Source organism: Carcharhinus amblyrhynchos, chromosome 11 (assembly GCF_965287045.1).
Source record: "Carcharhinus amblyrhynchos chromosome 11, sCarAmb.v2.hapA, whole genome shotgun sequence".
In the NCBI taxonomy this organism is placed as follows: domain Eukaryota; kingdom Metazoa; phylum Chordata; class Chondrichthyes; order Carcharhiniformes; family Carcharhinidae; genus Carcharhinus; species Carcharhinus amblyrhynchos.
This window is the reverse complement of record NC_137334.1, coordinates 87,355,168-87,369,114: the sequence shown is the minus strand read 5'-3', so window position 1 is coordinate 87,369,114 and position 13,947 is coordinate 87,355,168. Positions and strand designations below refer to the sequence as shown.

The window sequence follows — 13,947 nt, the reverse complement described above, 5'->3', positions numbered from 1 at the left end:
CCCAAGCCAGGAATCAAACATGGTCCCTAAAACTGAGAAGCAGCAGCGCTAATCTCTGCACCACCGAGCTGCCTATTTAGGGCTAGCTCAGATGGAAGTATGCAATCTGTTCCCAATTATAAGGATTTAACGGTACCTTTTTTTTTGAAGCCTTTCCACCTCACTTTCCTCCTCAGACACTTTGTAAAACCTACCTGTTTGACTAAACCTATGGTCACCTGACTTGTATCTCCTTGCATGGCTTGGTGTCTCGCTTTGTTTTATGATGCTCCTATGAATCACCCTGGGTTGTTTCATTGTATTTAATGGCACTGTATAAAGACAAGTTGTTGATAGCATTGATCTCCAATGGTAGCAGTATAGTTCTGATTTTTAACTGAGGGGTCTTTATACTTTATTGTCTTGCAGGCAGTGCAACAAGAAAACGCCAGCAGTGCTGCTACAGAGAAACCAGCTGAAGATAAAGCAGCATCTGCTACTGTAGGAACCAGGATTATTTTTTTAATTGGTCTGATGTTGGTCTGATGTTGTGGGGATGGATCTTGGCAACTCTTAATCAATCATTTTGTTTTGTGCCTGACTTTTGTAATATCTGTTATCGGAATTGCTTGTGCTCCTCTTTAAATGAGGAGTAAGTTGGACTAACTTAGGGCCAGAACTATTAAGGCGAGCAGTTTGAAGAATGGATTTCTTCGCTGATAGACTTATCAGGCACTTTGATCATCCTTGTAATTAAGCATTTGAGTTAAGCAGAGTCTGTTACTGTACAAACTCATGGCTAGCATTGCAGACATTGGATCTGTGTTTGTCCATTGACTGACAATAATAATATGCCAAATAATGTAAAGTAGAAAGCAGAGGCTGCAATGTTGGAGATTTTGCAGCCAAACGTAAGATTGCTTACATTACACTGCTGATCAGCTTTCTTTTTAAGTTGCTGATTCATTGAAAAGAATGGAGGGCACATGTTGGGTCATGGCAAAGATATGAGAAGGTTGAGGGATTATTCCTCCTTTTAGATAGTGAACATTTTTGAAGGCTAGTTGTTGAGAGTAGAGCTTCAAAAGGTCTTCCAGTTCTTTCACCACCCGCCCCCCAACACCAGCAACTCTGATGTTAATTCCCAAGACTTGAGAGGTGATTATTATTTGAGAGTTTCCAGACATAGAGAATTTTTTTTCCTCTCACCTCTTGCACTGAAGGTACTGCTAATGAAGGAGGTGGTGGCAGAGTTACCTTCACTTAGTAATCCATAGACCCAATCTCTGTTCAAATCCCACCATGGCAGATGGTGAAATTTGAATTCAATAAAAATCTGCAATTAAAAGCCTAAAGGTTAACATGAAACAATTGTCGTAATAACCCATCTGGTTCATTCATGTCCTTTTTAAGAAAGGAAATCTGTTGTCCTGACCAGGTCTGGCCTACATGTGACTTCAGATCCACTGCAGTAACCTTGCAAGCCACTCAGTTCAAGGGCAATTAGGAATAGGCAACACATGCTGATCCAGCCAAGTCACATGCACATCCCATGAAAGAATAAAAAATATCATGTAGACCAGTACCTGAGTACAAGTTGGTACAGATGAGCTTGATCATTGAATCTTGAGAGATTAGTGTGCCTTTGCTTGTTATTATTGTTGGTGCAGACACAATGAATTGACGCTATATAGATGGTGACCACTCTGTCCATCATGCCTGTGCTGGCTCTTTGGCAGCTTTACTGGTTATACAGTTTAACACTGGGTTTCCTGGACACAGAAAATGTTTTGTGTCCAATGAACCACTTGGGTAGTGTTGTAGGATCCAGCCAATTTGTACATAGTCATTTGAGTCATTTTTATGTGAGGGCTTAGTGTTTTAGGGATTATTGGTTGAATTACTCAAGACACTGGGGTGATCTCCATTGTTTGTCTTCATATTAGGGCTATGAGGTATTTTATGCCCACATGAGGCTTAAATCTCAAATTCAACAGAAAGCACGCACCTCACTACACTGGAGTGTCAACCTAGTTTATGTACTCCAGTCTCTAGTGGGCCTTGAAATGTTGATTCTGGTGAGAGTGATATGCTCTGAGCAGCAGTCAGGAGCCTTGACCCTAACTCTAACCACCCCCCCCATGGATTTTGAGGCTAATTGGAGAGTTGATATTGTGGCTATGATCAGATGCCTGAACTAGAATAAAGTCTGCAGTCACCCCTGTTAAGTGTGATTCTGTCTGAACTGTGGTACATTTATAAGAACATATGAACTAGGAGCAGGAGTAGGCCATCTAGCCCCTTGAGCCTACTTTGCCATTCAATAAGATCATGGCTGATCTTTTGGTGGAGTCAGCTCCACTTACCCATCTGCTCACCATAACCCTTAATTCCTTTACTGTTCAAAAATTTATCTATCTTTGCCATAAAAACATTCAATGAGGTAGCCTCAACTGCTTCACTGGGCAGGGAATTCCACAGATTCACAACCCTTTGTGTGAAGAAGTTCCTCCTCAATTCAGTCTTAAACCTGCTTATACTTTGAGAGAGCAGATATTTTTGCATGTAGGGCAGATAGACCAAGGAACACAAGTTTTAAAAAAAACTTGTTTTCTCTGGAAGCATAAGCATCACTGACAAGGCCAGCATTTATTGTCCATTCCTAATTGTCCCAGCGAAGGTGAGGATGAGCCCTGCCTTGGTCTCCTGCAGCATGTGTGATGTAGGTACACCCACAGTTCTTTATTTTTTCTGTAGCAGTTTGATGTAACTGGGTGGTTTACCGTGACCACTTCCAGAGGGCGTTAAGAATCAAGCACGTTGCGAGTGATGGAGTTGCATTAGGCCAGACCAGCAGAGGATATATCATTAACCACCATCTCTCGATACTGGTCTTCTATTAATCAATATTTAAGAACATAAGAAATAGGAGCAGGAGTAGGCCATCTGGCCTCTCGAGCCTGCCCCGCCATTCAATAAGATCATGGCTGATCTGAAGTGGCTCAGTTCCACTTTCCCGCCCTCTCCCCATAACCCTCAATTCCTTTGCTTACCAAAAACCTATCTACCCGTGTCTTAAATATATTTAGCGAGGTAGCCTCCACCACATCAACGGGCAGAGAATTCCAGAGATTCACCACCCTTTGAGTGAAGAAGTTCCTCCTCAACTCCGTTCTAAACTGCCCCCCCCTCTTATCTTGAGGCTGTGCCCTCTAGTCCTGCTGTCCTTTCAGAGCGGGAAGAACCTCTCTACCTCTACCCTATCCATCCCCTTCATTATCTTATACGTCTCTATAAGATCCCCCCTCATCCTTCTAAACTCCAACGAGTACAAACCCAGTCTATCCAGCCTCTCTTCATAGTTCAACCCCCTCATCTCCGGTATCAGCCTAGTGAACCTTTGAGTTTCCACCTATGAAAGGTATTTAGTGAACCAGATGAATTATTCTGACTTATTATTGAGAGTAGCCTTTTATTCCAGATCAGCTGAATTTAAATTCCCCCAGCTAAGAACTGAATTGTGCGTCTGGAGCATGCGTCTAAACCTCTGGATTGCTAGTGCAGTAATATTACTGCTATGCCACCATACTGGAGTAACCAAAACATTAATACTATGTTTGTTTATAAATTTGGGTGGCACAGTGGTTAGTACTGCTGTCTCACAGCGCCAGGGACCTGGGTTCAAATCTGGCCTCAGGTCACTGTCTGTGTGGGTTTCCTCTGGGTGCTCCCGTTTCCTCCCACAATCCAACGATGTATGGGTTGGGTTGATTGGCCATGTTAAATTAACCTTAGTTTCAGGGGGATTAGCAGAGTAAATATGAAGGGTTACAGGAATAAAACCTGGGTGGGATTGTGGTTGGTTCAGAATTGATGGGCTGAATGGTCTCCTTCTGCACTGTAGGGATTCTGTATATCATTAACCACCATCTCTAGATACCAGTCTTCTATCTAATCAAATATTTCCCTGAATTTCAGTCAGAGGGACAACAGGAACGAAAGGAAGTAGTTTTGGAAAATGAGACTGGAATTGACATTGCTACAGTAAGTTGAATAGTTCACTTCTATCAAGGCATTCAGCCTTGAACGTCAATTACATCGTGGCTGATCAGTCCTCTTGTCCATCTACCTGTCTTGGTTCTGCAAGGCTTAATAGCATTCTTAATAAACTGTTGTGTTTCCAGGAAATTGGATTGAAGATGCTGGTCCAGCTTGTCTCTTGCTCATCCCAGCTGGTTTTTCTCTCTCCTGTCTAACATTTTCAAATGTTCCTCCACACAGCTGGCAACAGCTGTATGAAATCATGCCCTGTGATTGTTCTCATTGTGCTATTATCTCCATTCCATTCCCCCAGGAGAAAGTAACCCAATCTGAAGTTTTGTTAAAAAATGTAAGTGCTTTAAAAAAAAGTCTGTTGACATTTGACAGAACTGAAGGCTTACTAATCTTTGGCAGGATTCACCAGGAGGGAGCCATTTTTAAGAGTGCGATTTGCTCTCATTGCCCAACATTTGGGGTCCTTGGTCTCCCATCTCAATATTTTTAAATAAAAAGGACATTCTTGTGCTTAAATCCCTCTAAGGCCTTGCTACTTCTAACCATCCCCCAGTTCTACAATGCTCAAAAACCATGTGTCATCCCTCTGGCTCATTTGCACCAGCCCTTTTTTTTACTTCCCCATTGATTTAGACTCTGTGCTTTAGGTTAGTGCCCGGTTCAATCTGCCTTTTTTAAGGCATTTAATGGCAGGGCAGAGAGGAGGAGGAGTTAAATGTGGGTGGGGGTGGGGTAGAACTTGTATAGCACCTTTTAACATCCTCCAAATTTCCCAAAGAGCTTTGTGCCTAATATAGTATGGTCACTATTGTTTTGTAGGAAAATATGGCAGCCATTTTGCACACAGCAAGATCCCACAATTGGAAAATGAGATGCAGGCCTAGTTAATCTGATTTGATGCTGATTGAGTGATTGGAGGATCATTGTTGATTAGAATATACCAGGAGAACTCCTATTATCATGGGGTAGTGCAGTGGGATTTCCTTTTACTGACTAAGTGTGAGTTTAATGTCTCCTCTGAACAGCGACATCATTTCTCTTGGTAACTTACTGATGTGCTAGTTCGGGTACGTGCTTAGCTTCTGAAGTGGGTTTTAATCCCAGGGCTTCATGACATGAGTGTGGCTGAACTCTCATGAGCTTAGAGTCATCCGAGATTCTGCTCACCCTTTGCTAACTCCAACTCGCAATCTCCCAATGCCCGTGTGCTTGTAGTCTAAATTGGCTCCTGGTCCAGCAATGCCTTATCTTAAAAATTAGTTTCTGAATTGCTCCCTTTGCTCTGTCTCCTACCTCTCAACCTTCTCCAGCTCTGCACAGCTCTGGGATATCAGCACTTCCGCAAATCGGACCTCTTCGGCATCCTTGATTTTATATATCTCCACCATTGAAGGCTGTGCCTTCAGATGCCTGAGCCCCAAGCTCTGGAATCCCCTCCATAAAAGCTCGTCCTCATGGGCCTGTGCACATGGCCCTCCCTTAAGTTCAAGTTTATTTATTAGTGTTGCAAGTGGCTTACAATAACACTGCAATGAAGTTATTGTGAAAATCCCCTAGCTGCCACACTCTGGTAACTGTTCAGCTACACTGAGGGAGGATTTAGCATGGCCAATGCATCTAACCAACATGTCTTTCGGACTGTGGGAGGAAGCTGGAGCACCCGGAGGAAACTTATGCAGACACAGAGAATGTGCAGACTCCACACAGACAGTGAGCCAAGCTGAGAATTGAACCTGGATCCCTGGTGCTGAGAGGCAGCAGTGCTAACACTGTGCCACCCTAATGCTGCTTTAATGTGCTGCTTAAAACTCACCTCTCTGACCAAACTTTTTGGGCATCTCCAGTACCTGCATATATAATTGTGCCAAATTCTCCTATTGCCTTGGAACATTGGTAATGTAAATGCAGACAGGAGTAGTGGAGTGTTATATTTTGATTTTTCAACACCACCACAGTTTCGCTGACATTATGCCATCTTGCATTTCAAGCCGAAGGATGTTTTGCCAGCTGTGGTAATGGAGACGCTTCCAGCAACCACCAATGGAGCCTTGTATGATACCGTCCCTTCTGAGGAGATTGAAATGCCCCCTGGATTTCAGTTTAAGGTGGGTGTTAGGTTGGTTATTTTAATAGCAATGAATTGAAGCAGCTACTATCAAACTTCTGTCAAGACTAACCAAAAAAAACACAAAATCTGCCAGCTAATGTATAATCGGGATTTTTTTTTAAAAATCTGGCTAGGATGAATAACTGTTGTTTGTTTTGTCTAGACCCATTCCAACAATACAGTCCTATGTTCTTGGCCCAGAGATCTTGTGGCAGGGTGGGCAGTATCCCTGCATCTGGGCCAGGACTTCTGTGTTCAAGTCCCACTCTAGGACTTGATGGGCAAGGAAGGCATTTTCATAACATTGCCTAGGGAGTTGAGGATCAATCTGTAAATCCTTCTGATAAAACTCTGCCAGGCAATAAGAATGGGAGAGTATTCTGGTCAGCCAGAAGTGTGCAGTAGCTACAAGACAACAGATTTCCCCACATTAAACACCAGGAAATGGCAAATGGAATTTAATGTTGGCAAGTGCGAGGTGGTCCACTTTGGTAGGAATAATGGTAGGAAGGACTATTACTTACGTGGCGAAAAACTGCAGCAGGCGACGGTGCAGAGGGACCTCGGGGTCCTTGTGCATGAGTCGCAAAAACCCAGCCTGCAGGTGCAGCAGGTGGTCAGGAAGGTGAATGGGATGCTGGCCTTCATAGCGAGGGGGTTTGAATATAAAAGTAGGGAGGTCTTGCTGTGGCTGTATAGGGCATTGGTGAGGCCGCAGCTGGAGTACTGTGTGCAGTTTTGGGCGCCGTACTTACGCAAGGATATTTTAGCCTTGGAGGGAGTGCAGAGGAGGTTTACTAGGCTGATGCCGGAGTTGAGGGGGTTGAGCTATGAGGAGAGGCTGAATAAACTAGGCTTGTACTCGTTAGAGTTTAGAAGAATGAGGGGAGATCTCATTGAGACGTATAAGATGATGAATGGGATGGATAGGATAGAGGTGGAGAGACTCTTCCTGCTCAGAAAGGACAGTAGGACTAGGGGGCACAGCCTCAAGATAAAGGGGGGGCGGTTTAGAACGGAGTTGAGGAAGAATTTCTTCACTCAAAGGGTGGTGAATCTCTGGAATTCTCTGCCCATTGAAGTGGTGGAGGCTACCTCGCTAAATATTTTTAAGACGCGGGTTGATGGGTTTTTGATAAGAGAGGGGATTGAGGGTTATGGGGAGTGGGCGGGAATGTGGAACTGAGCCACGACAGATCAGCCATGATCTTATTGAATGGCGGGGCAGGCTCAAAGGGCTAGATGGCCTACTCCTGCTCCTATTTCTTATGTTCTTATGTTATGTAGGCTGTTGCCCCGGGCTGTGCTGCATGGCAAGTGTGCTCCATGGCAAGCATCCTCCTCATTTTGAGTGTGTACCAATAATGATGGGCAGAGAGTGGCACAATAACCATCTAATAATGCCAGCGCTAACTTGAACTAATGGCACTGCTCTGGAACCAAGAATTGTTCTGCTAAAGACTGGTGGAATTGAAATCTGGCAAACTAATGAATATGGAATTCAGTGCCCTGGGTTCATGGGTTTTATTAGCAAGACCCCAAGGGCTGCTGTTTGACCCCTTCAGCATTGGAGGGGTTTGGGCACCTTTCATATGATGAACTGTAGCCACCACCAGGTGCTGTGACCTCTCAACGTCCTAGCAAAAGATGACTGATTTTTTTTTTGCCACCTGTTTAAAAACCCCTACATTTTCCTCTGGTCTTGAGCTGTAACCGGATTTAGTAATTCCAATTTTGACTGGTGTTGAAAACCATGCCAGACTAGAAAGTGGGGTGGGTGCAAACAACATAGCTTATTTCAACTCTACTGAAACCAGTATTGCAGTGTTTAATATCCGCTGACATTGGCTCCTAGTCTGAGGGCACCTCAGTTTAAAATTTGGCAGTCATTATTTTCAAATATCTCTATGCATCTCCACCTGAAGGATCACTTTTTAATGTAGAATGTATACTCCTTGAGACTGCTGATGCTCACACGATGATAATATTGGTGTTCAGGATTGATGAGGATTAGTTGCTGAGTTAAGAGGATAAGTTCATGTAGAAATAAAACTGCAGTAACTCATTGAGTATGATGCACTGTTCCATTAATACGCTTTCTGCTGCTGTTGTCTCAGGTTCGAGCTCTTCACGATTACAATGCAACAGACACTGATGAGCTAAGTCTTAAAGCAGGCGATGTCATTTTTGTCGTTGCCCATGAAAACCCCGAGGAACAAGTAAGGAGTTTTGTCTTTCTAGTTGTGGTTAGCGATGCATGTTCTGTTGGGTCTGGAATATTGTGCAGTGATGGAAGAAAGAGGAGGAAAGATTTTCATTTTTATAGTGCCTCTACAAGAGTTTTTTTTTAGTGATGGTGTTTGAGAGATGAATATTCACAAAGCCGCTGTCCAGTTCTTCTCTAATCACTTAGACTGCAGTGTTAGATTTGTCCTCCTTATTAATCCCCACAATCCTTTTTGTTGTCTCACTGAACTATCCAAATTCCAACAAATTAATTTTAAAATATTCCTGTCCTTTGTCGATTTCTCTCCATACATCGGTCATCTCCTGCAGCCGATGGAACATCGAATGGAAATAAGTTTTAACACCCTGAGGTTGTGAAAGGTTCTGTATAAATGCAACTGGTTTTCCTTTAAGTGTACAGTAATTTTAACATTTTAGGTCCTGTCAGAAGGTTCCCCAGTTGGTGCATCCCTATATCCCTAAACCATATTGGATTGCCACCTGAAACCCAATTTGAAAGTTTTTTAAAACACAAATTGGAAGCCAACTCTGTAATAAATGGTCTGAATGTTGTATTTCAAGCGACATATCTAATACTTTCTGTTGCAGTAGTAATCTATCTGACCAAGGGTAGAGCTTATCATTCCTCCAACCTGTGTGGCCTTGTTCTTTGGTGCTTATAGGAACCTGCTCATAGAATCAACCTCTGTACTCTCAATTTCAACGGACAATGTGATACAGCAAAAGAATGAGAGGTGGTTTCCCATTGCCTTCATGTGCTCAGAGGAAACTCTGGTCCCCTCCTTGAAGGATCCTCCTTCGCCTGTTGGCAGCTAATGTCCCTTGTTTTAGCTCTTCAGCCAATACCAGTGACAATTTGCTGATTGCGTTGTTGACCACTGAGCACAGTACTCTTACTGGATCTGGGGAAATTTGCCTAAGGACTGGGATGACCACTCCTTGAGGTCCCAAATGACCACGCTCCCATGTTTAATGCTCTTTGCCAAGTACAAATTGATTTCCAGCTCAAACTAAGTGGCAAGGCTGGCTTTTACTAATGTTAGGTCACTTTTTTTTTTATTTGTAATTTCCTCACAGGATGAGGGCTGGCTAATGGGTATAAAGGAGATCGACTGGATCCAACGGAAAGATCTGAAGTCCGCCAGGAGTGTGTTCCCAGAGAACTTTACCGAGCGTGTTCAATAATTGGGTTGGAAACGGGAGACCAGCGAGGTGGGGAGGAGGCGCCTGAGGCCTGAGGTGGAAGACCCGCACCAGTGCAATTTCCTCAAACACTCAACCGCAATGCAGAAGTTGCCATTGTAAATGTGAAACATTTCAACTTGTGGTTCATGTTTACCTATTCTGGTTATGGTGCTTTGAATGTTAGTTTTTTTAAAAAAAAAGTGCAGCTGGTCCCTGGAACAAGCAGTTCTACTATTGAAACAGCAATTTAGTTTTTACATTGCATGAAATTCTGTTGTGGCAATTTGAGCGTACAGGAAGGTCAGATATATCCAATGGTATTATGTGATATCAAGGTTAGAGTGGGCGAAGGGCGATTGACATCTTTAAAGCTACTGGTGATGCTTTTAGGGGTCCTTTTGAGCCGACCTTCAGAATGCTTCCACAGGTCAAGCGGTAATCTTGACGCTGCAGTGTCATTTTATGCGATGCAGTTATGTGTGACCTTTTTTGGAAAATGGCCAATTTCGATCTTGACTATTGTTTGGGTTGATTAGTCTGATGGCGTTGGGATGGGCAGTTGAGAACCGAATCGTATGAAGCTATTTTGGATTTGGTTCTCCTACTTTATTTTAAATTTGCTTTTGTGCAATTTCTTAAAAAGGAATGCCTTCTGGCTTATTAACCATTCATTATTTTCACAGGCAGTCCTGTCACTAGAAAGCTAGAAGTGAATCCATAAAAGAAACATTGGGTTACTGTAGTAGATGGGTCGCTATAACCAGTGAGTTGAAGGAAGTCATAACCTTCATTGGTAGTCTTTGTCACAGGGCAGGAAGACTGATCACCATTGAGAATTCTGATGGTGTTCAGACTCTCCATTTCTTTTTCTGTGGGCGTTTCTTGTGGGCTGGAGCAGTGGTAGAGATTAGTCTGCAGCTGCTGTCTAGGAAGGATTGCCATCCCTGGCTGCTTCTTCATCTGACTTCCCTCCCATTGGCCATTCAGCACGTTCATCCCTGCACTGCTATGCCTTCCCCTGACTGATGGGGAAAGTAAGGAGGTTCTTCATTACTCAATTGGACTGATCCTTGACTGTTGCACAAACAGACTTCCCCTTCCCAATTCCAAAATCTTTTTTAATAACTAAACCATCAAGTGTTGAAAGGAAATTATTTTTTCTTCTCTGTCAGGTGATTATTCTTCAGTTCCTGGAGACCGCAGAGTAATCGGGAATGTTGACAGTCTGGGTGAAACCAAATTGCCATCAATCATTCAGTCTTTGTCACGACTAATTTGTTGTCAGTTAAGATTGAAAAATTGGCTGGTTTACTAACCCTGGCTGCAATCTGTTTTACGTGGAGCATTGATGACTCATTCTCTAAGCATGGCACACAGCATACCTTTTGGTGTCTTTTCCCCTCTCTCTTTCCTCTGCCTTGCGCACTCATTCCCATAAAGGTAAAGCAAGAGATGGTTCCACAATTGCTGCCAGCACTGCAGCCTGGCCAAGAGGTCTATTGAAGATGAACCTTGGTAGTGAGGAACTGCAGGCTTTTTCAAGCATGTTCATGGGGGATGGGAGGTGAACGTGATGGTGGAGCTAGCTAATCTTTGATGTCCCTACATTATGCACATATCCAGCAGGGTCATGGGGTTAACAATCTGGATTGAGGACTCTCGTCTGCACTTTAATTCTACCCCTCGGCCCCTAACCCAGGGACAACTGATGCCAAATGCACCCATCAGCCCTATTTGAGCTCTTGTCAAAATAATTATAAACCTGCCCTGATCATTGCAAGCGGTCTGAATTAAGATGTTGATCATCTTTTAGTTTTTTTTTAAATGCTGTCGTAGCCTCAGCTGGTCAGTCTCCAACTATTAGGACCTGACGTAGCAGTATTTTAATTATTGTAAATCCTACGACCATGTATTCTTGAGTGAGATATTAGTTGACCTTGCAATCGAGGGTTTTCTTTTAAATTAGCCATCTGTGTACTTCACCTTGGCTCGAGTCGATTATGTTTAATATGCAAGTCAGCACTGCCATCTGTATGTGTGTATGTAAATATAATAGTTTCCCAATAGTCTGATCATTTTTGAAGTGGTTAGTTTCAGTATTGCATTATTTAAAAGAGGTATGGCTAAAATCCCAATACTGGAACATTGGTTAGTTAATTGATGAGCTTTCTGTTGGTGAATTATTTCATGGTGTCTTCCACGAGCATCCGCTGTCTTGAATATTTGGTTCACTCGCCAGCAGCCCTGATGTTCATTTCTGTGTGGTGTTGCAGCCCTGTGAAATCGCTCATCCCCAGTGATGTATGCAATGCAGTTGGAATTGCTCTGTTCATAGCTAATGCGCAAAGAAATAAAACTGGTCTCTGGTCACTTGTCTTCCCTTTTATTTTTGCTTCTAAATGGGGCTTGTTTCAAAAATGTTCACAGGCCGCTCTGCTAAATGGCTCCGCCAGCCCAGCCGCAGGAGTCCATAAGTAAAATTTGAAGGGGTGGGGGAAAATTTTTTGTTAATGTAGAGCAATTTAGGATGCCCCAAGTGCTCTTCAGCCCTATGTAGTCCTCCTTGATGTGTTGTCACTAGCTAGTGCAAATTGTAAGGGGAGATGAAAGACCAGCCAAGCTAGTGATAAATACATGCGTGACAACCCTGCAATAAAAAAATGTACGTCATACTTTGAACTGAGCTGGATTTACAGGATCCCAAAGTGTCAACTGTAAGACCCCAGGTCAGGCCTGCGTAGCACTTCCTCCAACTCCCACTGAAATTGTTGGGCTGGAGTGGGGTCTTCACACTTTCCACCCAGAGGAGAGAGAAAGGCAATCAATGTGAGGTGATTCAAGTTCGCTGGTAATCCCACGGGTGAAGATTGAATACTGCTATGGGGAAGGGTCGAAGGCAGAAATTCTAAGTGCAGTTTAGTTAAGAACATAAGAACATAAGAAATAGGAGCAGGAGTAGGCCATTGAGACGTATAAGATGATGAATGGGATGGATAGGATAGAGGTGGAGAGACTCTTCCCGCTCAAAAAAGACAGTAGGACTAGGGGGCACAGCCTCAAGATAAAGGGGAGGCGGTTTAGAACGGAGTTGAGGAGGAACTTCTTCACTCAAAGGGTGGTGAATCTCTGGAATTCTCTGCCCGTTGAAGTGGTGGAGGCTGCCTCGCTAAATATTTTTAAGAAGCGGGTTGATGGGTTCTTGATAAGAGAGGGGATTAAGGGTTATGGGGAGAGGGCGGGAAAGTGGAACTGAGCCACAACAGATCAGCCATGATCTTATTGAATGGCGGGGCAGGCTCGAAGGGCTAGATGGCCTACTCCTGCTCCTATTTCTTATGTTCTTATGTTCTTATCTAGCCCTTCGAGCCTGCCCCGCCATTCAATAAGATCATGGCTGATCTGTTGTGGCTCAGTTCCACTTTCCCGCCCTCTCCCCATAACCCTTAATCCCCTGTCTTATCAAGAACCCATCAACCCGCTTCTTAAAAATATTTAGCGAGGCAGCCTCCACCACTTCAATGGGCAGAGAATTCCAGAGATTCACCACCCTTTGAGTGAAGAAGTTCCTCCTCAACTCCGTTCTAAACCGCCTCCCCTTTATCTTGAGGCTGTGCCCCCTAGTCCTACTGTCTTTTTTGAGCGGGAAGAGTCTCTCCACCTCTATCCTATCCATCCCATTCATCATCTTATACGTCTCAATGAGATCTCCCCTCATTCTTCTAAACTCTAACGAGTACAAGCCTAGTTTATTCAGCCTCTCCTCATAGCTCAATCCCCTCAACTCCGGTATCAGCCTAGTAAACCTCCTCTGCACTCCCTCCGGGGCCAGTATATTTGAACTAGTCACTTCATTTACTCTTTCCATTACCACTCAGGGTCCCAGATTCACACGCACTGGCACCCTCTGTCTAAAGACTGGGTGAGAACCTGATATAGCGCACCAGTGTGCGTAATGACATAAGACAAGTTAATAGTTTAACAGATGAATTTGGGCTTGCTTAATTTTTTGTGACACTATTGCAGCACTGCTGCCTCTCAGTACCAGGTACATGGGTTCAGTTCCTGGCTTGGGTGACTGTGTGGAGTCTGCACATTCTGCCTGTCCCCTCCGGGTGTTCCGGTTTCTCCCACTCAGTCCGAAAGATGTGCTGGTTAGGTGCCTCAACCGTGCTAAATTCTCCCTCAGTGAACCTGAGCAGGCGTGAGAGTGTGGCAACTCGGGGTTTTCACAGTAACTTCATTGCAGTGTTAATGTAAGTCGACTTGTGACACTGATCAATCAACTTAAAAACTGACTATCAATTTGGTAGAAATCAAATCTCCTGATCACAGCTGTTGCATTTCTATAGCACCTTTTCAGCTGTTCATTTAGG

General features: G+C 43.7%; 1 protein-coding gene across 8 annotated transcripts in view; it reads left to right on the top strand.

Moving 5' to 3' along the window:
* The window catches only part of bin1a (bridging integrator 1a), a 125,572-nt gene extending 113,628 nt beyond the window's left edge, over nucleotides 1–11,944 (top strand). For 7 of the 8 annotated variants that reach the window (XM_080199500.1, XM_080199503.1, XM_080199502.1 and 4 more), the window contains 5 exons: nucleotides 409–480; nucleotides 3,958–4,023; nucleotides 6,024–6,140; nucleotides 8,260–8,361; nucleotides 9,467–11,944. In XM_080199500.1, coding sequence (XP_080055626.1) covers nucleotides 409–480; nucleotides 3,958–4,023; nucleotides 6,024–6,140; nucleotides 8,260–8,361; nucleotides 9,467–9,574 — 465 coding nt within the window. In that variant the 3' untranslated portion in view covers nucleotides 9,575–11,944. The remainder of the gene's footprint in view (nucleotides 1–408; nucleotides 481–3,957; nucleotides 4,024–6,023; nucleotides 6,141–8,259; nucleotides 8,362–9,466) is intronic. The other variant, XM_080199499.1, reaches the window with a different exon arrangement.
* The last annotated feature ends 2,003 nt before the right edge of the window (nucleotides 11,945–13,947 follow it).